At 66.3% G+C, this 20731-nt stretch overlaps 11 protein-coding genes across 11 annotated transcripts; 5 read left to right on the forward strand and 6 right to left on the reverse strand.

The window, feature by feature from the left end:
- Nucleotides 1–204: 204 nt before the first annotated feature.
- On the forward strand, nucleotides 205–1330 carry AMSG_03052 (uncharacterized protein; the record flags this gene model as incomplete). Its single annotated transcript, XM_013904935.1, has 2 exons — nucleotides 205–1273; nucleotides 1297–1330. Exons 1-2 carry the CDS (start codon nucleotides 213–215, stop codon nucleotides 1328–1330), a joined length of 1095 nt encoding a protein of 364 aa, XP_013760389.1. The 5' UTR covers nucleotides 205–212.
- On the reverse strand, nucleotides 1324–3067 carry AMSG_03053 (amino Acid/Auxin Permease family). Its single transcript, XM_013904936.1, has 2 exons — nucleotides 2776–3067; nucleotides 1324–2521 (listed from the first exon to the last, which is right to left on the reverse strand). Exons 1-2 carry the CDS (start codon nucleotides 3000–3002, stop codon nucleotides 1342–1344), a joined length of 1407 nt encoding a protein of 468 aa, XP_013760390.1. The 5' UTR covers nucleotides 3003–3067; the 3' UTR covers nucleotides 1324–1341.
- On the forward strand, nucleotides 2993–5101 carry AMSG_03054 (uncharacterized protein; the record flags this gene model as incomplete). The annotated part of the gene is made up of 1 exon (XM_013904937.1): nucleotides 2993–5101. The coding sequence occupies exon 1, from the start codon at nucleotides 3890–3892 to the stop codon at nucleotides 5099–5101; it is 1212 nt and encodes a 403-aa protein (XP_013760391.1). The 5' UTR covers nucleotides 2993–3889.
- Nucleotides 5102–5304: 203 nt separating this feature from the next.
- Nucleotides 5305–7461, forward strand: AMSG_03055 (uncharacterized protein; the record flags this gene model as incomplete). The annotated part of the gene is made up of 2 exons (XM_013904938.1): nucleotides 5305–5727; nucleotides 5781–7461. The coding sequence occupies 2 exons, from the start codon at nucleotides 5305–5307 to the stop codon at nucleotides 7443–7445; spliced, it is 2088 nt and encodes a 695-aa protein (XP_013760392.1). The 3' UTR covers nucleotides 7446–7461.
- On the reverse strand, nucleotides 7265–9792 carry AMSG_03056 (uncharacterized protein; the record flags this gene model as incomplete). Its single annotated transcript, XM_013904939.1, has 1 exon — nucleotides 7265–9792. The coding sequence occupies one exon, from the start codon at nucleotides 9790–9792 to the stop codon at nucleotides 7456–7458; it is 2337 nt and encodes a 778-aa protein (XP_013760393.1). The 3' UTR covers nucleotides 7265–7455.
- Nucleotides 9793–9910: 118 nt separating this feature from the next.
- AMSG_03057 (uncharacterized protein) lies at nucleotides 9911–11055 on the reverse strand (the record flags this gene model as incomplete). The annotated part of the gene is made up of 1 exon (XM_013904940.1): nucleotides 9911–11055. Exon 1 carries the CDS (start codon nucleotides 11039–11041, stop codon nucleotides 9911–9913), a length of 1131 nt encoding a protein of 376 aa, XP_013760394.1. The 5' UTR covers nucleotides 11042–11055.
- A 279-nt stretch (nucleotides 11056–11334) lies between these two features.
- On the forward strand, nucleotides 11335–12491 carry AMSG_03058 (proteasome activator complex subunit 2). The gene is made up of 2 exons (XM_013904941.1): nucleotides 11335–11500; nucleotides 11633–12491. The coding sequence occupies exons 1-2, from the start codon at nucleotides 11342–11344 to the stop codon at nucleotides 12476–12478; spliced, it is 1005 nt and encodes a 334-aa protein (XP_013760395.1). The 5' UTR covers nucleotides 11335–11341; the 3' UTR covers nucleotides 12479–12491.
- A 1132-nt stretch (nucleotides 12492–13623) lies between these two features.
- On the reverse strand, nucleotides 13624–15543 carry AMSG_03060 (uncharacterized protein; the record flags this gene model as incomplete). Its single annotated transcript, XM_013904942.1, has 1 exon — nucleotides 13624–15543. The coding sequence occupies one exon, from the start codon at nucleotides 15541–15543 to the stop codon at nucleotides 13648–13650; it is 1896 nt and encodes a 631-aa protein (XP_013760396.1). The 3' UTR covers nucleotides 13624–13647.
- A 517-nt stretch (nucleotides 15544–16060) lies between these two features.
- On the forward strand, nucleotides 16061–18021 carry AMSG_03061 (uncharacterized protein; the record flags this gene model as incomplete). The annotated part of the gene is made up of 1 exon (XM_013904943.1): nucleotides 16061–18021. Exon 1 carries the CDS (start codon nucleotides 16135–16137, stop codon nucleotides 18019–18021), a length of 1887 nt encoding a protein of 628 aa, XP_013760397.1. The 5' UTR covers nucleotides 16061–16134.
- A 21-nt stretch (nucleotides 18022–18042) lies between these two features.
- On the reverse strand, nucleotides 18043–19418 carry AMSG_03062 (uncharacterized protein; the record flags this gene model as incomplete). Its single annotated transcript, XM_013904944.1, has 2 exons — nucleotides 18043–18912; nucleotides 19107–19418. 2 exons carry the CDS (start codon nucleotides 19416–19418, stop codon nucleotides 18082–18084), a joined length of 1143 nt encoding a protein of 380 aa, XP_013760398.1. The 3' UTR covers nucleotides 18043–18081.
- Nucleotides 19419–19694: 276 nt separating this feature from the next.
- On the reverse strand, nucleotides 19695–20462 carry AMSG_03063 (uncharacterized protein). The gene has a single exon (XM_013904945.1). The coding sequence runs from the start codon at nucleotides 20427–20429 to the stop codon at nucleotides 19782–19784; it is 648 nt and encodes a 215-aa protein (XP_013760399.1). The 5' UTR covers nucleotides 20430–20462; the 3' UTR covers nucleotides 19695–19781.
- Between the last annotated feature and the right edge of the window lie 269 nt (nucleotides 20463–20731).

The raw sequence follows: 20731 nt of genomic DNA on the forward strand, positions 1-20731 counted from the left end.
GGGCGGGGGCGAATAGGCGGCGGGCGAATGGGCGGCGGGCGGAAGCGAATGGGCGGCGGGCGGGCCACGGACCGCCTGGCCGACCGACCGCCTGCAACCACAGCGGGACGACAGCGACAAGGACCTCTCGACCCAAACACCACCACCACCACCACCACCACCACCACCACCACCACCACCACCACCACCACCCCTCTTCACCACAACCACTCATGTCATCCCTGCCCCCGCCCGGTGTCGTCGCTTACGCCGCGGCCGACGACGACTGCCCGCCGCCGGTGCGGACAGCCAATGCCCGACTGGAGGACGCCGTGGCGGCGCTCCGCGAGACGCCGTCCATCACCAGGCTCATCCTGCGTGGAAATGCGCTCGGCCCGGCAGGCGGTGGCGCGCTGGCCGAGGCGCTGCGCGGAAACACGGCGCTCACCGAGCTCAATCTCGGCAACTGCGAGCTCGGTGCCTGGGGCTGCGCCGCGCTGGCGTCGGCCGTCGCTGCTGCGCCGCGGCTTAAGCTGCTAGACCTGCGGTCAAACGGGGCAGGAACTGACGACTCGGTTCCGCAGGGCGCCGACGAGCCGCCGGCAAGCCAGCTCGATCCCGAAGCATGGATCGCGCCCTTTACCGCCGACTCGCCTGCGCTGCACTCTCTGGATCTGCGGTCAAACGCGCTCGGAACCCGCGCAGGCGTCGCCCTTGCTTCGGGCCTGTGCCTTGCCTCCACTGCCGGAGCAAGCGCGCTGACCTCGCTCAATCTGCGAAACAACAACATGGGTCAGGCTGTCGGTGCCGCTCTCGCCGACGCGCTCGCCGTCAACACCACCCTCACCGAGCTGATTGTAGCCAACAACGCGATCGGCGGCGAGGGCGCCGCGGCGCTCGCCCGCGTGCTAGGTGACCCAGCCTCTCTGGTCCCACTTCGCCACCTCAATTTGGCGTACAACAACATCGGCGCCATCGGCGCCATCGCCTTTGCCAACCTTCTCGCCCTCCGCCTCACTGGGTCGGGAGCTCAGAGCGATGCCGCCAATGCCGACGACGACGCCGACGCCGACGCCGCCGCCGACGCGCCCGACACCCCGCCGGTCTTCTCGCTCACTTCGCTCAACCTCGTCGGCAACGGCATTCCGTTTATCAACGTCAACCGCACGTCCATTCCGCCGCTGCACTCGGACTGCCGGCCCAGCTCGGTGGCGGCGCCGAGCTCGTCAACGCCGGTCATTCCTGCTGTTGCTTTGTCGCCACCGCCGACGCCGTGGACGGCCTCGCCGTTGATGTCTTTCCGTCGACCACGTGCAGCTCGCTGCTGCAGCATGCTGCGGTGCAGCAGTGAGTCACGTCCATTTACTGGCTCTTGCCCGACTTGAGCGCGTTCGCAATCTCGGCGACGTCAAAGACGGTGGCGACGACCGATCCGACGGCGCCGAGGACAAAGATGCTGCCGTTGAGGATCTTGTCCCACGTAGTCAGCTCGGCCCAGAAGAGCTTGAGGTAGAAGAGGGTGGGCAGGATAAAGACCACGGCCGAGACCGAAAATGCACCCATGAGCGAGGAGAAGAGGCCAAAGAGAGGGATGGCGATGGCAACGCCAGAGATGATGATGACCTCGACCGCGCGGAGCGCATTCTGCTCCAGCCAATACGTCGGGCGCAGCTTGCGCGACGAGAGCAGCGCCTCCTCCATCACACATGTGACTGGGAAGAGCTGGATGGGGAAAGTGCAGGTGAGAACGACACAGAGTGCAATCTTGACCACCGTGACCAGGACCGAGTGCGGGAGGTTGAGCGTGATGACTGCCTTGGTCGCAGAGCCAAAAAACAAGTAGCCAAAGAGGCCAAAGGCAGTGTAGATGACAAGCACAGTACTCACCGCCGCATTGATGGTCGCACCGGAAACCTCGGGCCGTCGCGCAGAGGCGTCGAACGGGAGCACCAGGTTGTGGACGCAAAAGCCAAAGGCGGCGATGCCCCAGAACAGCGGCAAGCTCGTGACATCGGCCGCCTTGTAGCTCGAGAGCTCGCGGATGCCTTCATGCCGAAAGCCCGACTCGAAAACAACAGCCACCACCACCATGACGCACACCACAGCCAGAGTCGACGTCGGCGCAAGGACTCGCAGAGAGCGCAGCCAAGAGAGGGCGATGAAGACCGGCGTGACCATGCCAACCCACTCGTGGGTTGCAAATCGCGGAATGAGCGAGTGCAGGTTGTCTGCCACAAAGATGGTGTAGGCGCAGCAAAAGCCGGCCTGCGTCAGAAACGCCGCCAGCGACGCCACCCGCGCCCCAGCCTTGCCATACGCCAGCTGTCCAATCTCTGACAGATACAGCACGTTGTGCTTGGGCGCCAGCTTCCGCCGCGTTCGCACCAGCAAGTGCAGCGTGTGCCCCGACATCGCTGCAAACAGAATGAGGCAGCCGAGTCCCAGCCAGAGCCCAACGTGCGCCACCCCAAACGGCAGCGCAAGCAGGCCACCACCCACAAACGCCGTCGTCAGCGTCATGTACCCCGGCAGGACACCTTGTCTGTCATAGCCAGAGCAAGGATGCAGATGCAATGCAGCCAGTCCCCAACCAACAGCCAGCCATTCGAGCCACACAGCAGGCCATCGAATCGCACCCATACCGCACACCATCATCGCTTTGTCGTGAGCCACGCCAATGACCGCCGGCCACCAACGTTTGCCTGCCACCCGAGACTTTGCCTCCGCCACCCCCAAAACACACACACACACACACACACACACACACATAAACACAAAAGGAACCCGCGCACGTACTTGGGAGTCTCTTCTTCCTTGGCTTCGGCAGCATGGATCCGCCCGCCGCCCGGAGTCGCCAGCAGCGGCGAGTGCTCGGTGGGCGAGGGGGTGGGCGAGGCCTGGCCGGGAACAACGTTGATGGACGAAGTGGCCGCCACCGTGGCCACTTGCGGGACGCCCATCTCGGCGTCCACCGCGTTGGGTCCCATCGCTCCGCTCCGTCCAGTGTGGTACGACCCGAACATGTTCCGCTCGTTTCCTCTACGCGCACCGTCGAGTGTGCCACCCTCACCTACTTTCCGCCGATGCTGTGTCTCTGTTGCCGCCCTCGCCGCCCCTTTCGCCCGCTCCACCCATCACTCTCGCTCCCTCAACCGGCCCACCGCTCGGACTGCCTCTACTTTCCGCTGCTGTCGCTCAACAAGTCGCCTACATGGTGGTAGACACTATCCCCTTCCGGATCCTCTCATTTCCGCTTCTCTAGTGCATGTCGATCCCGTTTTCTGCGCCGTCTGCGTCCCACCCTCCCGACGCCTCGCAGCCACTCTCCTCCTCATTTCCCCTGGCTACGTCACATGATGTGAGATGAGGTCATCACCGCCATTTGCATTGTCCCTACCTCGCACATGCGCCTCGCGGTCAGGCCTCGCCCTCTATCGCCATACATGCCTGCGTTCTCGGTCGTCCCACTCTCCTTCCGGTGGTCTGCCCCTTCTCCATCGCTCCTTCTCTTGCCCGGCGGTGACTCCCTCGCTGTTCTGAGTTGACCCAAACTCGGCGCAAATGCGACGGCGAATTGCAGCACAATTTTTTCTGTGATCCGCGGCCGACCGGGACACAGCACCAATCCGACAGACAAGTTGCGGAGCCTTTCCACCGCTCCAGACCACCTTCGGCGCAAGATTACTCCCATGCACTCCCGTCTGCTATGGGATGGAAGTCTTCATGGAGCCACACTCCTTGGCTGTCCGTCCAAGGTCGACCTTGTTCCTCTTCGCCTCCGCCCGGCAAGCGGCTGGCACCGGCGCAAGCGACCGCCAGGTTCCACCAAGAGGAACACTCGGCGAGGTCGCCCTCTCCCGGCCACACTTGACACTAGTCGCCCAGACATCGGCCAGTCAGTCGTTCACACATGTCAGCAAGTCAGAGCCATAGCCGGCGGGTGGTGTCGGAGAATGAGGCGTCGGCGGCGGCGTCGGCGGCCATCAAGGCCATGCGGGCAAAGAGGGCTGCCGGCGGCAAGCGACGGGGCGTGAGCATGGCAGCGGACGGCAGAGCGGTGGACCCGGAAGAGGTGGCGGCGCTGGCGGCGTACGGTGATGTGCCTGTGGGCGAGCTGCGTTCGCGGCTGGAGCATCTGCTGCAGTACCTCTCGGTCTGCGTCTCGCACCTGATGACCTACGTCGAGTCGGTTGACGGCGCTGCGGTCTCGTCGCCGTCGGGCGACGCTGCCTCCGTCTCGCGGTTCATGGTCCGCGAGCTGGAGCAGGCTAACGCGCTCTCGGCCGACATTCGATGCCTGCTACGCGTGCTCAAACTCCGACTCGTTGGCCCGCGTGGCGTTTATGATCCCTCGCTGCTGGCGGACGAACTGCGCCGGTTCGCCACCTACGGCTCTGCCCTCGCCGATGTCCGCACCACCGTCCAGCGCCACGCCGAGTTTGCGCAGCACTCTGAAGCCTTTCCGGACGCGCCGACAGTCTCGGACCTGGCGCCGTACGACGAGGATGCAGCCGCTGCGGCAAGCACGCTCCCGGCCGAGCCTACACGCTCGCGACTCTCGTCGTTTGTCTCGTTCTTCTACCCGTCCAAAGCGCCATCGGCCGACGCTGGCTCGGCCGCCAGCCGTGAACACGATGCTGCCGTCCCACTGCTCGCCGATCCGGCGCGAGTCGGTAGCGTGGAGCTGCCGCCGGCCGGGCAAGCGCTCGAGCTTGTCTCCATTCCATACACCGAGGCCGACGCAGCGGCCGACGCAGCGGCCGAGGCAGCGCTCCGCTCCAAGTCGATCGAAGAGATCGAGTCGGACATGGCCGAGCTCCACGCCATGTTCCTCGACGTGGCGGCCATGGTCGAGCAAGATGGCGAGCAGCTGGAAGTCGCCGCCGCCAACATCGAGGAGGCCGACGCCAATGTCGAAGAGGGGACCCGCACGCTCTCGCTCGCCTCCAAGCTCGCGCACTTTGGCCTCCCGCTGGTCGGCGCAGGCGTCGGCGGCCTCCTCTTTGGTCCGGTGGGCGCCCTCGCCGGCGCCAAAGGCGCATCTGCCATGGGCGTCACCGCCGCTGGCGCCGGCCTCGGCTGGGCCTCTGTCAAGGGCATCATCAAGGCCGGCCGCCACTAGCGACGTAAACAGCTAGCGCCTCGTCGGGCCGGGTGGCCAGCCATCCCCCCATCCATCATGCCATCACTCGCACCACTCTCCCCCGCCGTCCCTGACCATCCCCACGGCCACCCACTCCTCCTCACGCCTCACACGACCACCTCCTCCCCCTCCACCCCCCCTCCGCCCTCTCCTCTTGCACCCATCACACACCCTCTTTCCTCATGTGGCGCTCCGCCATCGCTGCCGTCCTCCGCCCGCTCGCCCGCCTTCCGCTCGCCTCGGCCACCTCGGGCGCGTCACGCCCGCACACCCTCGCCTCTGCCGCATCCACCTCTGCCCCTGCTGCCGCCTCGCTCGCCGGTGCACACGTTCCTCGTGCTTCCCAGCTCGCTCGCCACTGCAGCACCCAGGGCGGACGTGGTGGTCGTGGCGGCCGTAGTGGTCGTGGCGGCCGTGGTCGTGGCCGTGGCCGTGGCCGCGGTGGCCGCGGTGGTGGCTACTCGGCTCGCGGGGGAGGCCCTTCGCCGCCGCCGGCATCACCCATCCATGCCTTCAACACCAAGCTCGCCGGCATGCTCCGCTCGCAGCCGGAAAAGGTCGCCGTCGCCTTGAACCAGTTCCCGCCGCCTGCCGCGTCGGATGCGGTCGCTGCGGCGCATCGGATGGCGCCGGGGCGACGCCCGATGCCGCGCCCGAGCCCATCGTGCCTGATACACGGACGTACAACCTCGTTTTGGCTGCGCTGTCACGGACCCGGCAGCTGGAGCAGATCGAGGCAACGCTGGGTGAGATGGGGGTCGGCCAGGCGCCCCTGCCGGACGTGGTGAGCTACACCACGGCCATGTCGGCTGCGTTTAGCGCCGGAGAGTATGCCGCCGGCATGCGCTACTACGCCCAGATGAAGGACGCCGGCATCAGCCCGTCGCACATCACCTACCAAGTTCTGCTTACCTCGTTCCTCGCCCGCGGGCAGATGCTCGCCGCGGAGCGAGTGCTTGCTGAGTACGTTCGGACCGAGGTGGCACCCAAGGCTGAGCGGATGGCCGCGCTTGACGCTGTCGCTGGCGACCACGATGCTGAGGCGAGTGCGGCGAGCCGGAGCGCAGCAGCGCGCAGAGCCCACGAGCTGGCGGCGTCGCGGGCCAACAAATTTGCCACCTTTGTGGTCTCTGCCTACGCCTCGTCGCGTGGAAACGACTCGCTCACCGTCAACGAGATCAGCCGTTTCCTGGACAGGCTGGTCGACGACATGGGTCTGGTCCCGGACGTCAAGCTCTACACCACCCTAGTCTCGTCCTATGCCAAGGCCGGCAAGATCGAGGCTGCAGAGGCTACCTTTAAGGTCGTCCGCGATGACGCAGCCAAGCACGGGACTCTGCTCGACGCAGCGGTCTTCAACGCGCTCCTGCACGGCTTGCTGAAGGCTCGCAGGCTCAGCGACGTCCTCGCCTACCTTCAGGACATGAACGAGGCCGGCATCACCGCGAACACGGTCACGTACTCGATTCTTTTGCAGACCCACCTGCGCGGCGGCGACTTTGCCGCCGCTGACTCGGTCTTTGACGCCTTCCGCGCCTCGGGCCTCAAGCCCGACGTCATCATGTACAACATCCTCATCGCCGGCCAGCTGCACCGAGTCAAGGCCGCCGCCCGCGCCGCTGCCGCCGCCAATACCACGCCGGCTCCGACCGCCGAGAGCGAGCCCACGACGGATGATGCTGCGACAGCCCCGCCGCTCGACGTCGCCGCCTTTTGCCCGCAAATCCTGGAGCTTATGAAGGCCGACGACATCGCGCCCAACGTTCGAACGCTTACCGCACTGATGGATCTTGCCGCCGCTGCAGGCGCCCCGCACCTCACCTTTGAGCTGCTCGAGGGCATGGAGTCGGCCCACGGGCTCAAGCCCAACGTCTACTCTTTCAACGTGGCGCTGCGGACTGCGCTCGCCCTTGGCGACTCGGATCGCGCCGACGCGCTGCAGGCTGCCATGCAGGACGCCAACATTTTGCCGGACGTCGTCACTTTTACCACGCTTGCCCGTTATGGCCACATTTCGGACGACCACCGGCGGTCGTTCATCTCGTTCCTTGTTGCCAAGGGCCTCAAGCCCGACCGCGGCTCGTACGCCATTGCCCTGCGCGAACTCCTAGCGGCCGGCATGGTCCAGGAGTCATGGCTCCTCTACACCTCGATGCCGCCGCACCTCCGCCGTCGCATTCTTGCCCACGGTCTCAAGTCCAAGTTTGAGGCCGCCCTCAGCTCCCTTGATGCCGCGCGCATGGACGATGGCGTCGCCCGTGACGACGCCTGCGCCGTTGTCCGCGGCGAGTGCAAGCTCGAGGACGTTGCGCCCGAGGCATAAATACTGCGTCTCATGAGCTCCCTGTCAGCCGCGCCGTCCGCGGGCCGAGCCGCGCTGTCATAGGCGCACCGGGCGGTCGGACCGGCTTGCGGTTCCTTGGCGGCCGCGCCACGCTTGCTGTTGCCGGTCGTCCTGGCCGTCCACCCGGCCGCGCTGCCACGCGTGTTCGCATCGACAACCGCGCCGCCTGCGGCGGTGACGGCTGCCGAATGCTGGTCGGCGCCTGCGCCTGCGTCTGCGTCTGCGTCTGCGTCTGCGTCTGCAAAATAGCCGCGGCGCGGAGTGCGCGGTTCTCTTCGCGCGCCGATCGCAGGTGCTCCTGGCACTGCTCCAGCTCGCGCCGGAGCTGGACAAACTGTGCGAACGAGCCGTGACCCTCTCGCACCACCGAAGTGAGGTCGGAGGCGCCGCCTTCGATTGGGATGCGCGGGACGGCGGCACGACGGGCGCTCGCGGCTGCAGCCCGGGCCTCTGCAGCCTCGGCGCGCGCGGCGGCAGCGGCTTCCTCTGCAGCTGCATGCGCGACGCGCGTGGTCTTGAGCGCATCCTGAAGCTCGTCGCACAAAGTGCGTACCTCGTTGATCTCAGCCGCTGCTCGCTCGGCCGACTGCTTATGAGCAGTTGCGTCGGCAGTGGCGGCCTCAGCGGCAGCCTTGGCCTGATGGAGCTCCGACTCGAGCTCGCGGAGGCGTGCGCTTGGCACGCCTGCGCTCATGGCGCCGGACGAGCCTCCCGAGCTCAGCGCCTGCCGCTTCTCGCGGGCAAGCTGCAGCTCGAGCCTTGCAATGTGGGCCTTGGCTTCAGTAGCAGCCTCGGCCGCGGCGGCAAGCTTAGCCTCGGCGTCGACAACGTGGCGCTGCAGGACGCTCTCGTTGTCGCGCGACTCGGCAAGCTGCTCGTTCAGTTGCTGCACATCCAGCGCCTGTGCCGACCGGTGAGCAGCAGCAGCAGCAGCCTTGGCCGCAGCTGCGCCAGCCGCTGCCTCGCTCTGTGCCAGCTGCCGCTTGGCCGTTGCTGCTGCCCGCTGCAGGTTGGCCGACGCCTCGGCGCGGACGGCGTCGAGCTCGGCGAGGAGCTCGCGCTCCCGAGCAGCGGCAATGGCGCGTGCTTCCAGTACACTCGCCTCGATCTGCGCCGACAAGGCGCTGGCGGCCGCATCACGCTCCGATGCAAGAACCTGTGCAGCACGAGCTGCATCGGCGCGAGCGGCGTTGGCGTCGGCAACAGCTTGCGCAAGCTCGTCGCGGTGGTTGATGCGGGCAAGCTCCGCCTCGCCGACGAGTGAGTTGAGCCGGGCAATCTGATCCTCGGCGTCGCGATTGGCGTCGAGCCATGTCTCTTTGTCCTTGGCGTACGCGGTAGTGGCTTCGGTCAGCTCGCGCTTGACTGCGTCGAGCTCAGCCTCGAGCACTTGAATCTGACTTGCCTGCGCGCGCACGTTCTCGGACGTGGCCTCGACCATGGTGTCTTTCTCGGCCTTGAGCTTGGCGATTTTGGACTCAAAGATGCGGAAGAGCTCCTGCCGGCGCTCGGCCTCGGCAGTTGCCTCGTCTCGGGCCTCGCGCAGCCGTTCCTTGAGCTCTCCAAGCTGGTTGAACCGGTCCTCGCGAGCCTTGAGGACTTGAGTCTTGAGGGCCTCGCGCTCGTCATCCCAACCGCGCCGAGCGGCAGCCTGTCGCTTCTCCACGTCCTTGGCCTCCTGCATCGCCATGTCGCGCTCGGCCTCGACCGCAGCCAGGGTACGGCGGAGGTCCGGAACAGCTGCAGCGGCCTCGGCGGCAGCCTGCAACTGCTCCATGTTACGGTGGACGGCATCAAGCTCGGCGCGGAGGGCGGCGGCGCTGTCAGCAGCCTCGCGCTCAGCCTTGGCCGCCCGCTCCTCGGCTGCAATGCGGGCGGCTTCGGCAGCCTCGACCTCGGCGGCAGCAACCTCCACAGCTTGGCTCAACTTGGCCGAGCTCTCCATCAACTCCTCGTACCGGCTCCGCGACGCCGCAAACTCGGTGCAGAGCGAGTCGAGCTCGGCGGCGCGGGAGTCAGCCCTGCGACGGGCCAGCGCCAGCTCGTCCTCCTGGGCGGCGCTTCGCGACTCGAGGGCCTTGACTTTGGCGCGTAGGCTCTCTATTGTCTCTGCCTGCTCAGCTATGGTGGCTGCGTCGGCCGCAGCGCGGACAGCCGCCTCTCCGGCCGCCGCCACCGCCGCCGCCTCGGCCGTCGACACCGTTGCCGCCGACGCCAGCCGGACACGCAACTCCATGGCCTCGCGCATGTACTCGTCGCGCTGGCTCTGTAGTGTCCTCCGCTCACGCATCCAGTCGCGCTGCGCTGCAGCCAGCGCGTCGGCCATGGTGTGCGGCGTGTGTGTGTGTGTGGGGAGGGAGTCGAGTGGGCGTCCGCAGCAGCAGGTGCATGAGCTCGCTCTTGGGCCACGAAACGGGGTTTGGCAATTTACGCGGGGACAGCCCTCATGCGGTGTCCTGGCCAAAGCGAGCGTAGACGCGGGCCCAGAGGTTGATGTAGTAGTCGTCATCGAGGACGATGGAGAGCGGGTCGACTCGGATCATGGTCTTGCGCAGTTGCGGCTCGACGGGAAGGACGTCGCCAGAGGCGGCGTCGACCGGGCAGACGATGTTGTCGACGGAGGCATCGTCTGCGTAGTTGATGTTGTCATCAAAGAAAGCTGTGGTGATGCCGGCACTGGCCGGCTCGATGACGACCGGAAAGAACTTGCCGCCGGACGGATGCCACTTGGCCGCCGACCACGCAGAGTAGTCGTCACGGAGGGCAAACGAACCGACAGGGCCGGGCATGAGCGCGAGGAGCGCGTCGAGAAAGGTACCGTCCAGCGCAAGCATGGTTCGATCGGCGCTGACCGGCTCGCTCGTCTCCTCGCCTGAAAGATGACCGGCCTCGGAGATGACTCGCTTTTGGGTGCCGAGGACGCAGAGGCCGGCGCCGTGGCGGTGGAACGAGCCGACCTGGGTGGCTGGGTCGATCTTGTACGCCGGAAGCGAGACGCCCGGGAACCGCGGGTCGTTGCCGTCACAAAAGGCGTTGAACTGCGGGATGATCTCTGGCAGATCGGTGCCAAAGGTGCGGAAGACGAGCTTGATGTTGAAGGGGACAACGGCGGCGGCGCGCTTGGCCTCGAGGTCGACGAGGGCCTTGAGGAACGAGGTAACAATGAGATGCTCGCCGATGCCGTCGATGAGCTTCTGGGCGGTGGCGGCAAACTGGGCGCCCGGTGCGCCGTGGCGGGTAAAGGCCTTGACGTGCTTGCGGCGGACGTCTTTGGCGGCGACGTGGCCGGCTGCGGCGCGGGTTGCGGCGACCTCGGGATGGAAGGCACGGACCCAGTCAACGTAGCTCAGCTCGGCACCGTCGGTCTCTGTCGGGCGCTCAAAAACCAGCTCCGGATGAGCGAGCTCAAAGGCGGCCGAGTCGGCCTCTGTCCCTGGTACTGTCCTCCCCCACGCCTGCTCGGCAATGACGTCGTTGACCACGTCGTCGACGGTCTTGCCGCCGGCCGGGTCTGCCATCAGAATGGTCTTGTTCACGTCCATGAACAGCACATACGTGTGTCCTTCCGCCGCCATGGGTGTTGTCTGTGGAGTCGAGTCTGTGTGTGCGGATGAGGGTTGGGAGAGGGAAAGCCCTTACTCGGTCTCTGCCCGCATCCGCACCGCCATCGGTCTCTGCCCGCACCCGCACAGCACACACACACACACACACATACACACACACACACACACACACACCACCACATATCAGGTGTCCGATCGCACCAGATCAAGTGGCCGATCACACACCACGCCAGACCCTCTCCTCCTCCCTCCCCCCCCACCCCCTCCCGTGCGCCAAATCATTTTCTCCACTTACACCTCACTCTCAGCATCATGTCGTCGTCGGTCTCGTCGGCGTCGCAGCTGCAAGTGGCCGACCCGGCACTGACTGCCACCATCGAGGGCCTCAAGACAGATACCAAGGACGATGCACTGCGCCTTGTCTACAAGGTCATGCCGCAGAAGATTGTGTACCTCTCAAACATCTTCCAGGTGCGCCCCACCCCCATCTCTGCCCCCCCCCCCTCGCCATGCCCTGCTCCCCCCATCCCCGGTCCATCTCCCATCCTTCCACCCCCTCACACTCACCCGGCACACACACACACACACACCCTCTACACGCAGAACCCGGCATTCAACCTCACGCTAGAGTGCATCAAGAACTTTGCCCTGCCTGAAGCTCTGCAGCCGTCGGGCGTCGAGCCCGAGCACGAGCCAGCAGCCAGCGGACCGGCTTTGGCACGATCCGAGCTGCCGCCGCTCAACGCGGTCCCGGGCATCGCCGCTGATGTCGTCGGCATGGAGACCGAGGAGTCGACGAGCGGCGCTGCGGCCGGCGGAGGCGAGGATGCGGGAAAGAAGACTGATGAGAACGGCAAGCCTGCCCTCAAGGTCGAGCTCGGGGCCAATGCAGGACTCACCGCGTCGGCGACCGGCACGCCGTCGAAGAAGCGCAAGCGCGCCGACGACGACGACGTCGCCTCGGGATCGGTTGCCGCTGTCGCCGAGTACCCGCGCACACTCCCGGTGCCGTCGAACGCCGGCCTCAAGACCATCCTCGCCATCATCAAGAAGGAGCTGCTCGAGCTCATCTACACCTGCAACACCATCAAGGTCTGGGTCCAGCTCAACATTCCGCGCATCGAGGACGGCAACAACTTTGGCGTCTCGGTCCAGGAGGAGATTGTCTCGGAGCTCTCGCGCGCCGAGGAGTCGGGCCTCAACGTTCTCGAGTCCATCACAAAGTACTTTCTCATGCGCGCTCGCGTCGTCGCAAAGATGCTCAAGTGGCGCCAGGTCGAAGATTATGCCCAGGCCATCCGCGAGCTCGACGAGAAGGAGTTTATCACCATGAAGCTCTGCGGCCTCGACCTCCGCAACAACTACCACATCCTCTATGACCTCATCACCAAGAACATGGAGAAGCTCGCCAAGCCGCGTGATGAGTCTGGAATGGTCACCATGTACTGACAAGCCTGCCACCATCCTCCGCCGCTGCCGCGCATCGGTTCCTATTCCCCTCGAGTAACAACCCACCGCCCCACCGCCAGCCACAGCGCTGTCACCGTCGCTGCCACGCTCCCGTTCTCGGCTGCCGTGCCGTCGCCCACGGCGCGCGCCACCTCGCAAGCGACCACCGCCATCACCCGCGCCAACGCCGCGCCCACGCCCGATGTTCTGCTCTCGCACCCACGCGCCATCCACCCCATCGCCGCCTCGGCTCCTGGCTCCCAAGCCCTGCAGCCTCCGCTGCAAGCCACCACCTCTCGATACGCCGCCTGGGCGCCCGCCGCCGCCGCCACCTCGCCCGCCCCCTGCCGCGCATCGCCATCGTCGCCGGCTCTCTCGACAAGCCACCGCAGATCCGCCAGCGCGCCAGCCACTGCGTCGTGCCCGCCGCCCTCGCCTACGGCATTCAGTGCTGTAAGGACAGCCACGTCGGCGAGGGTCAGCTCGCTCGCGCTCCCTCGATCCGCATGCCGCTCCCATCCTGGCACCCCAGCGTCGGCCAGCGCCTCACCGGCGTCGTCCGCCGCTGCCGCGTGCGCGCGCAGAGCCGACAGACTCCGCGCCGACATCAGCGCCCGCCGCCGCTTCCTGCCCCCACCCGCCTCGCTCCGCCCGGCCGATCCACTGTGCCGCCGCCTTTTCTTGTCTGCGTGCCGGCCGTCTGCCGCCCTCCCGCCGGCCGCCGCCTCTTCGCCGCCATACGTCCCGGCCGCTACCCTCCGCTGCAGCGCACGCACCGCCCGCGGCGCCACCAGTCCGACTGGCGGCCCGGCACCGGCGGCATACCGGCTCGTCCACACCCCTGGCGCCGCCTCCCACGTCACGTGCGGAAAGGCACAGCGGGTGCACCGCGGGCCCGTCGCTTCCATCGCCACCAGCAGCGAGCACGCCGGACACGGCCAGACTCTTCGGGTGCACTCGGGGCACACCAGCCGGAGCCACAGTCCCGGCGGCGTCGCCTCGTCGTCGCCCTCGTCCACAGCCTCCTCCCGCAAAGGTACCGACGGCACCGCTCCGCACACTGTGCACTCGGCGTTCATAAGAGCGCTATGCGTCCCGCTAGAGACAACGTCGAGGCTTCAACAAACCACGACCTTTTCGGGCCGTCGTGCAGGGGGCAATTTCATTGATCAGTCACCCTGCGTCGCGGCTTCCCCCCCGAGGCCGCGCTTGTGCAGCCGCTTAGCTTGCAGAGCCTGAACAGTATTGGCGGCGACAACAAGCGTTCGCTGGTCGTCCTCGTCGAGCCGATCGAAGAGGCGATACACCCGCGAGACGACCAAGGCCTTGAGCGCCGCCCGGTCGGACGACTTGAACTTGAACGGAATGTGGTAGCGCGAGAACTTGCGGAGGTAAAAGTACGAGGCCTCGCCCGCCTTGACCGCCAGCGCAAGAAGGACAACGGCCATGATGCCAGCTACAGCGAGCGCAATGCGCCACACCGCGTCGGCATCGGCGCCATCGCCCAATGCTACCAGCGAGAGGCCGAACAGATGGGCAACAAAGGTGGCGATGAGACACGCGATGTGGTACGCATTGAGCTCCGGCCGCAGATACGGCATGAAGAACGCTTCCGCAAGCAGGACGGCAAACCGGACCATGAGTGAGGCGACCACAACGAGGACCGGCGTGTACGTGGTGCATGCCAGACCGGCGAGCACCGCCCGGAAGCTCGCCTTGATCGCCACCCACCCGTACATGCTCGGCCGGAACGAGACGTACAACGCACCATACTTGAGTGCCATGTCGCGGTCGTGCCGCGCATGCCCGACGTGCAAAAGTAGCGCCGCGAGGCCGGCCGGCGCAACCACCGCTCCCAGCGCCGACGCCGCAGCCGCCACAGGCATCGCCAGCCACCACGCCCGGTCGTAGCAAGGAATATGAGCCGCAAAGATGAGGCGCGTCCCGGCCGCGCCATGGCCTTCGCATGCAAACAGCGAGACAGCCTTGAAAAGAAACAGCGGATGGACAACCAACAGCATGTACACAACTGCGTTCGTTGCGTGCGCGGCACGGTCCGAACGCGCGCCGCCGCCCATCGTGCTCCGCCTGTTCCCGCTGCCCCCGCCCCCGTTTGAAAACATCCTTGCAACCATCGACCGCCCGCTTCCGCTCCCCTCGCTCCGTCCGCACACCGCCACAGCGCTCACATACGCCGTGCTCACTACCGCCACCACAAGCACTGGCCCGAGGAGCGAGACGCCCCACAGCTGGTAGAAAGTCAGGCCCGGAAAGACACATTCGAGTGCAAGCAGATCGGCGTTGACCAGCGAGACCGACGCCCACTTGAGCGCCGTACCCACCACCCGCGGCCACACCACCGGCAGCAGATAAACCAGCCCGATGTCCTGGAGAAAGGCCATCACTAGTGGGAGCCACCCGCGGAGAACGCCCACGGGCACCGTAAGTGTCACCGCGCCCATCACCGCCACGTACCCACCCAGCACAGCTGCCATCCGCAGTATCGGCGCCGCAGAGCACTCGTGACACTCCCAGTGGATGCGATAGTACCCGCGAGCGCACGCACCACACAGCTCGCCGGTGTGGCCCGCGTCGCACCCCGAAGGCCCGCCGCACGCCGATCGCGCCGCGCAAGGCGCAAACCGCGTGCCTGCCGCGTCTAGCCGGTACCATCCGGGCGCTGCAGGGAGCGGCGGCTCAGTGCCGCGCGCACACAGCGCTCCGGGCGGACACGGCTCGCAGCTGAAGACGCTCCCGTCGCCGGCCGGCGCTACAAACGCGAATCCGCTCGCGCATCGACAGAGCGACACATTCCACGCTCCCGGCAGCGACCACGTCGAGCCGGGTGCGCTTGTTCCCGATGCCTCTGCCTCGCACTCGCGGCAGCTCGCGCTCTCGCCGCCGCTCGAGTATGTCCCGGCCGGGCAGACCGCACAGAACGTCGTTCCGCCACTTCCGCTCGACGGTGCATGGCCGGGTGGGCAGTAGAGGCCTGCGACCCCGTCTGCGCACACCAGCACCACGCCCGCCAGAGCCAGCCACAGCACCACAGCCGCAACGCCCATCCGCCCCCGTCTTCTTGCGCCGCAAGTGAGTGAGGTGATCACAGCCTCAAGTCAGTGGCGGCATTGCCGGCTTGAGTTGGCCAGCAGGCGGAAGACGACAAAAAAAAGTGCGGTCCGCGCTCCTCCTCAATTCGAAACCAGACACCCCCGCATACCGCCTCCATGAGCACGCCGCACCCATCTCTGAACCACAGCCGCGAGCTACAACGCGGAAACGCAGCTAGCAGCGCCTGCACAGCGGATACCGAGGGTATAACCACGAGCAAAAGAAGGGGGGCCTCGAGGGCCCCTAGAAATTATGTTTGTGGAGCTGATAGCACGTTCACCTTGGACATCAGAGAGAAAAGTTATCCGATGTGTTGTTGTAGGCGACGCCAACTCCAACTCGATCCGTCGTTCGCAGTTGACTATAAACCATTCATCCGATTGCACGACCGAACGCGACATGCCGCGTCGTCGTGCAGGCTCGCACTCGCGCTCGCGCCACGTGGTGGCGACGTTGACGCACTCACCATCACCTCTCGTCTCGCCCAGACAAGACATTGACCGCTCCACCCGGCTTCTTCTCCGTATCTTTATAGAAAGCCTTTCATGTACCGCCTTCTGCGCCCCCAGGCCGCGGTAACGCTCGCATCGCTGCGGTCGGCATCGCTGACGTCGTCGGCACCTGCAGCGAGCGACGCGACATCTTCGGCGACGGCGTCGTCGCGAGCGACCGGCTCGGGCGGCTCGATGATGGGCGCGCTGTCGATGGCCGGCGTCTCGGCCGCACTCATGGCGGCTTCGGTGACTAACGTTGCGGCGACCGGGGCTGCTGTCGGGCCCGAGGCTCTCGACGATCCGGTCCTTGCCGCCGTCCTCCGCGATGCCGCTGGCCGCGACACTCGCGACGCCGGCTTTGCCGCCGAGCATGAGCTCGGCATCAGCGGCTCGCCGGCGCTCGACTTTGATTCGCTCACTGGCTTTGCTGCCGATCACCTCTCTGCGCCGGGCCGCATCGACAGCGCGCCACAGACCAAGGCCGCGGCGCGGCAGCAGCGGCGACTGGCGGATGCCGTCGCCGCCGCTCTCGAGTCGCCGCCGGTTGCCTCGTCAGCGGTCTTTGGCCCCGGCTCGCCGACGGGTAGCTACCTGCGCGAGCATCTGGCGAACGCGGGCAAGCCGAGCGGGTCGTCATCGGGGCGGCTGGTCTTTGACGCCGCCTCACCGGTCCTCCTTCCCGCCGAGTCTCACACCGCGTTTGGCACGCTCTATGCCGGCGTCATGGACGGCGTCCTCCAGGTCTTTGTGCGGCGCATTCCGGCCGATGTCGCCGACATTGCCGCGCTCAAGGCCGAGGCCCGGTCCCTGGCCGCGCACGACGCCGAAGGTTGCTGGCTCTCTTTCCGCGGCATCGAGCGCGACGCCCACTATGTGTACGTCGTCTACTCCGGGCCGGCGGTCCTGCTGCGGGCGGCGCTTGTTGAGGCGGCGGGTGGGAGCGGGCCGCTGGCGACGCTCGGCGCACGGCTGGCGTTCTGCGCCTCGCTCCTCCGTGCCATCGGCCCGGCGCCAGACCTGGCCCACATTGCGCCGCACACTGTGATGGTGAACAGCGACGGGCTTGCGGTGCTGACCGGCTTTGACCCCGCTACATGCGCCCATGCGGGCGGCTCTGATGGCCATGGCCCGTTCTCGTCGCTCGCGGCCCTGGTGTTCTACATTGTGACGGCTGGCTCGCGGCTCGGCGCCGGTGCGCGACTGGCCTCGGTCCGGGCCATGTGCCCTGTTGCTGGACCTCAGGCTGCGCACCTGGTGCGGGCGCTAGTCGACGGTATGGCGCCGCTCGACAGCCGCGATCCCGCGAGCGTGCTACAGCATCCTGCGTTTCTGGCGGCCGAGGCGCAGATGGCGCTCGTTGCCGCGCTCACCTCGCGAGTCCGCGCCGCGCGCACCCTCGCGGCCGGGCCACCGTCTCGGTTTGCAGCTGCTGAAGCTGCGTTCCTGGCCTCGGTCGAGTCAGCGCTTGCACCCCTGGCCGACTCTGAGCTTGCGGCTTTTCTCGCGTCGCCACAGGGATGGAAGGGCGCGTTTGACGAGGCAATTGTGGCGCATCTCGGTGCTTTCCGTGCGTATGATAGCGGCTCTGTCCTCGATCTTGTCTTTTTTGTCCGCAACTTTGAGGCGCACGCCTCCGAGTTTCCCGACGAGGTGCTTCGCCTTCTTGCCGACACCGCCGACACTGCCGACGCTGCGGGCGGCGACGTAGAGGAAGCATGCTACAGGCTCCGGATCGAGGCGCCGCGGCGGCGTGCGGCGGTGGCCAACTTTGTTGTGGCACGCGTGCCATCGCTTGCGTGCTCGGTCTTTGCTGCGCTGCAGGCCGGCGCTGCAGCGCCTTCGCCTGCACCCGCGGCTGCAGCGCCTGCTCCGGTGGCACAAACGTCGTGGACGACGGTGGTGGCGCGTGGCCGGCGGCGCGACGGCATGTGCGAATAAAGTGAGTATTTGAGAGCATGACGTGGAATGGGGCCGTTTTACTTGCTTTGCGCTGCGTGCTCATGTGCGGTCGCCCCGATCGCCGGCCGCAGTGGCCGAGAACACAAACGGGTCGTCGCGGTCCGAGTTGACGACAGCAGCGGCGGCAGGCGGGCTGGTAAGGATGACGTCACAGTCAGAGTAGCCTCCGTCGTCGTCGTCATCGTCTGCCCCGTCGTCGTCGTCGTCGACATAGTCGTTGGCGTGCAGCCACTTGAGCACAGTCTCAAAGGTGAGATACACGCATGCAGTCGAAGGAACAGCCTTGAGGGCGTTGGGCTTGAGGCCGCGGTAGAGGCCGATGAAGCCCTGCTCGCGGACGATGACCTGGATGCAGTGGGCGACGCCGCGGTACTTGACCCTGCGGTCGTGGACGCCCTGGGTCTGCAGCCGGGTCCGCACAAGCATCATGGGGTAGGTGACGATCTGCGAGAGGAGCGAGGCCGTGGCACCAAAGGCGAGCGAGGTGATGGACGGCAGGCCGGCGTGCAGCTTGTCATCACTCACGTGTTCCATGTAGCGGTCGCGGAGCGTAAAGAAGATGCCCATCTCCAGGGCCGAGTACGGGACGTAGCCGAGGAGGTTGGCGACGAGGCCGCGGTAGAGCGACTTGAAGCCGCCGGTCTTGACCGACCGCACGTAGCAGTCGAGGATGCCGGCAAACTCGCCCTTGGCAGAGACGGTCATCCTTGTCTTGACCACCTCCATCGGGTAGATGACCAGCTGGGTAAAGAGCCCGGCGCCGGCGCCACAGAGCATGTTCTCGTGCGGCGCCGGGGCCTCGGGATCGGCGGCAAAGGCGTCCGTCAGCACGTCGCGCCAGATGAATCGCGACGCCGTCTCGGGAATGACCTGTGCCCCATGGACCTCCTTGCGTGTGAGTCTTCTCCTGCTCCTGCTACTCTGGTGTGCGAGGGTGGGCGCATGTGCGCGGCCAAGTGGCGTCAGGCGAGGGATGGGCGGCTGAGAGGGCAAGGCGACGAGCAAGGGCGGGGGGGGGGGGGGGGGAGGGGGGATTGAGGGCAGAGACAAGGCGAGGAACATACCTTTGTGACGTTGGCAAAGTTGCCGCGCCAGAAGCCGCGGATACCGCCCTCGCGGTAGATGGCGCGGGCCTTGGCGGCTACACCGTGCTCTGCCCGGTAGAGGCGCTCGTAGGCCGCCAGCGACATCCCGGGCGGCCGGGTGGAGACACCGCGGCCCTCCTGAAGCAGAAGCTTGAGACGGTCGAGCGGCGCGGTGATGGTTCGCGAGACCGCACCGGCGACGCCTCCGGCAAGGAGGTTGGTCGCCAGAGGCGAGGTGCGGATGTTCGCCCGGAACTCGTCCAGGAACGCCCCTACGCTACCGGCTGCCATGAGTTGGGTGTGGCGGGGCGAGCGGCGGCAAAGGCTGAGGGAGGGACTGCGGGGCGGCGGCGGGGCGGGGGGGGGGGGGGGGATCGGGCCGGATCGGGGCGATGCGGCCGAAGAGGATGGGTGTCGGTATTAGGGGTAGAACGGAGGGTGGAGAGGGTGAGAGGGTGTTGAGGTGGGGCCAAGGAGGGGAGAGATCGCCGGTTGCGTTCGTGAAGGCAGGCGACGGACGAGCCATCGGTGGGCGGATGGGCGAGTGTATGGCGGGATGGGGAGAGATCGAGAAGAAGATTGTGTGTTACCGTTGGCGCTAGCCAACACGCTCGTGCTGGCTAACTGCGATTGACTGGGCGAGACTGGTGGGCGCTAGTGATGGCAGCACGACTTCGAAGGACCCTTGGAGCAGGCGTGGAAGCCGTGGCAGACCCAGGTAGCCATGCACGACGAGTCGCAGAGCCAGTGGACGAGCATGTCGCAGCCCTTGTTGAGGACGGCGTCGCAGATCGGGGCGCCTGCATCGCAAAAGGTGGAGAGGCCGGCGGAGAGGCCCTTGCAGAGGTACTTTTCGGACAACTTGATGCCCTCACCGATTGTGTCCTGGCACAGGCCGCACTCGCCCCAGATGGCGGCAACCTTGGGCTGCGGCGGAGTCGAGGCTTGGCAGATGCCGACGCTGGCGCAGGTCTGGGCCGGCTCGACCGCGTTGGCGGCATCGAGGCAGAGCTGGGCAACAGCGTCGAGACAGAGCGCGTCCTCGGTGGCGTCGACGCCAAACGAGCACGACTTGGCCTGCATGTGCGCGGTGCAGGCGGCCACAGTCCGGTTCAGGGCAGCGAACTCGTCCATCAGCTCCTGCTGCTTGAGCATGCACTTGTCGCACAGCACACCGAGGTACTTTTCCTGCAGGCCGCGGAACATAGCCTCGTCATCGGCCGAGAGGCTTGCCGGCACGCTGGCTGCCGCCGAGGAGGCGAGCGCGGCAACGAGCACGAGAGCAACAACAAGCTTGAACATAGCGGTTCAGTCTTGCTAAGCGGTTTGAAGAGTCGAGTGTGGCCGACTTGGCTGTACCCGTACCTCTGCCGCCGGTCGTCGTTGCTGGTTTTTCGCCGGCGGTCACGCGACTTTTCCAAATTGATTGGTGCGTGCGCATGACTTGTTTTTTTCGGCAAAATTGGCCGCACCGGTCCTGCCACGGCGGAGAGATGGGATGGCCAAGATGTCAGGGATAATGTGTGTGTGTGTGTGTGTGTGTGTGTGTGTGTGTGTGTGTGTGTGTGTGTGTGTGTGTGTGTGTGTGTGTGTGTGTGTCGCGA

Source organism: Thecamonas trahens, assembly GCF_000142905.1.
Source record: "Thecamonas trahens ATCC 50062 unplaced genomic scaffold supercont1.11, whole genome shotgun sequence".
In the NCBI taxonomy this organism is placed as follows: domain Eukaryota; order Apusomonadida; family Apusomonadidae; genus Thecamonas; species Thecamonas trahens.

Bases quoted from the DNA above. Each gene is read 5' to 3' on its own strand.
- AMSG_03063 (XM_013904945.1), bottom strand. From the start codon at position 20,429: ATGTTCAAGCTTGTTGTTGCTCTCGTGCTCGTTGCCGCGCTCGCCTCC.
- AMSG_03053 (XM_013904936.1), bottom strand. From the start codon at position 3,002: ATGTTCGGGTCGTACCACACTGGACGGAGCGGAGCGATGGGACCCAAC. The intron at 2,522-2,775 runs GTACGTGCGCGG...TGGCTATGACAG, and splicing joins AAGGAAGAAGAGACTCCCAA to ACAAGGTGTCCTGCCGGGGT.
- AMSG_03058 (XM_013904941.1), top strand. From the start codon at position 11,342: ATGTCGTCGTCGGTCTCGTCGGCGTCGCAGCTGCAAGTGGCCGACCCG. The intron at 11,501-11,632 runs GTGCGCCCCACC...CTCTACACGCAG, and splicing joins ACCTCTCAAACATCTTCCAG to AACCCGGCATTCAACCTCAC.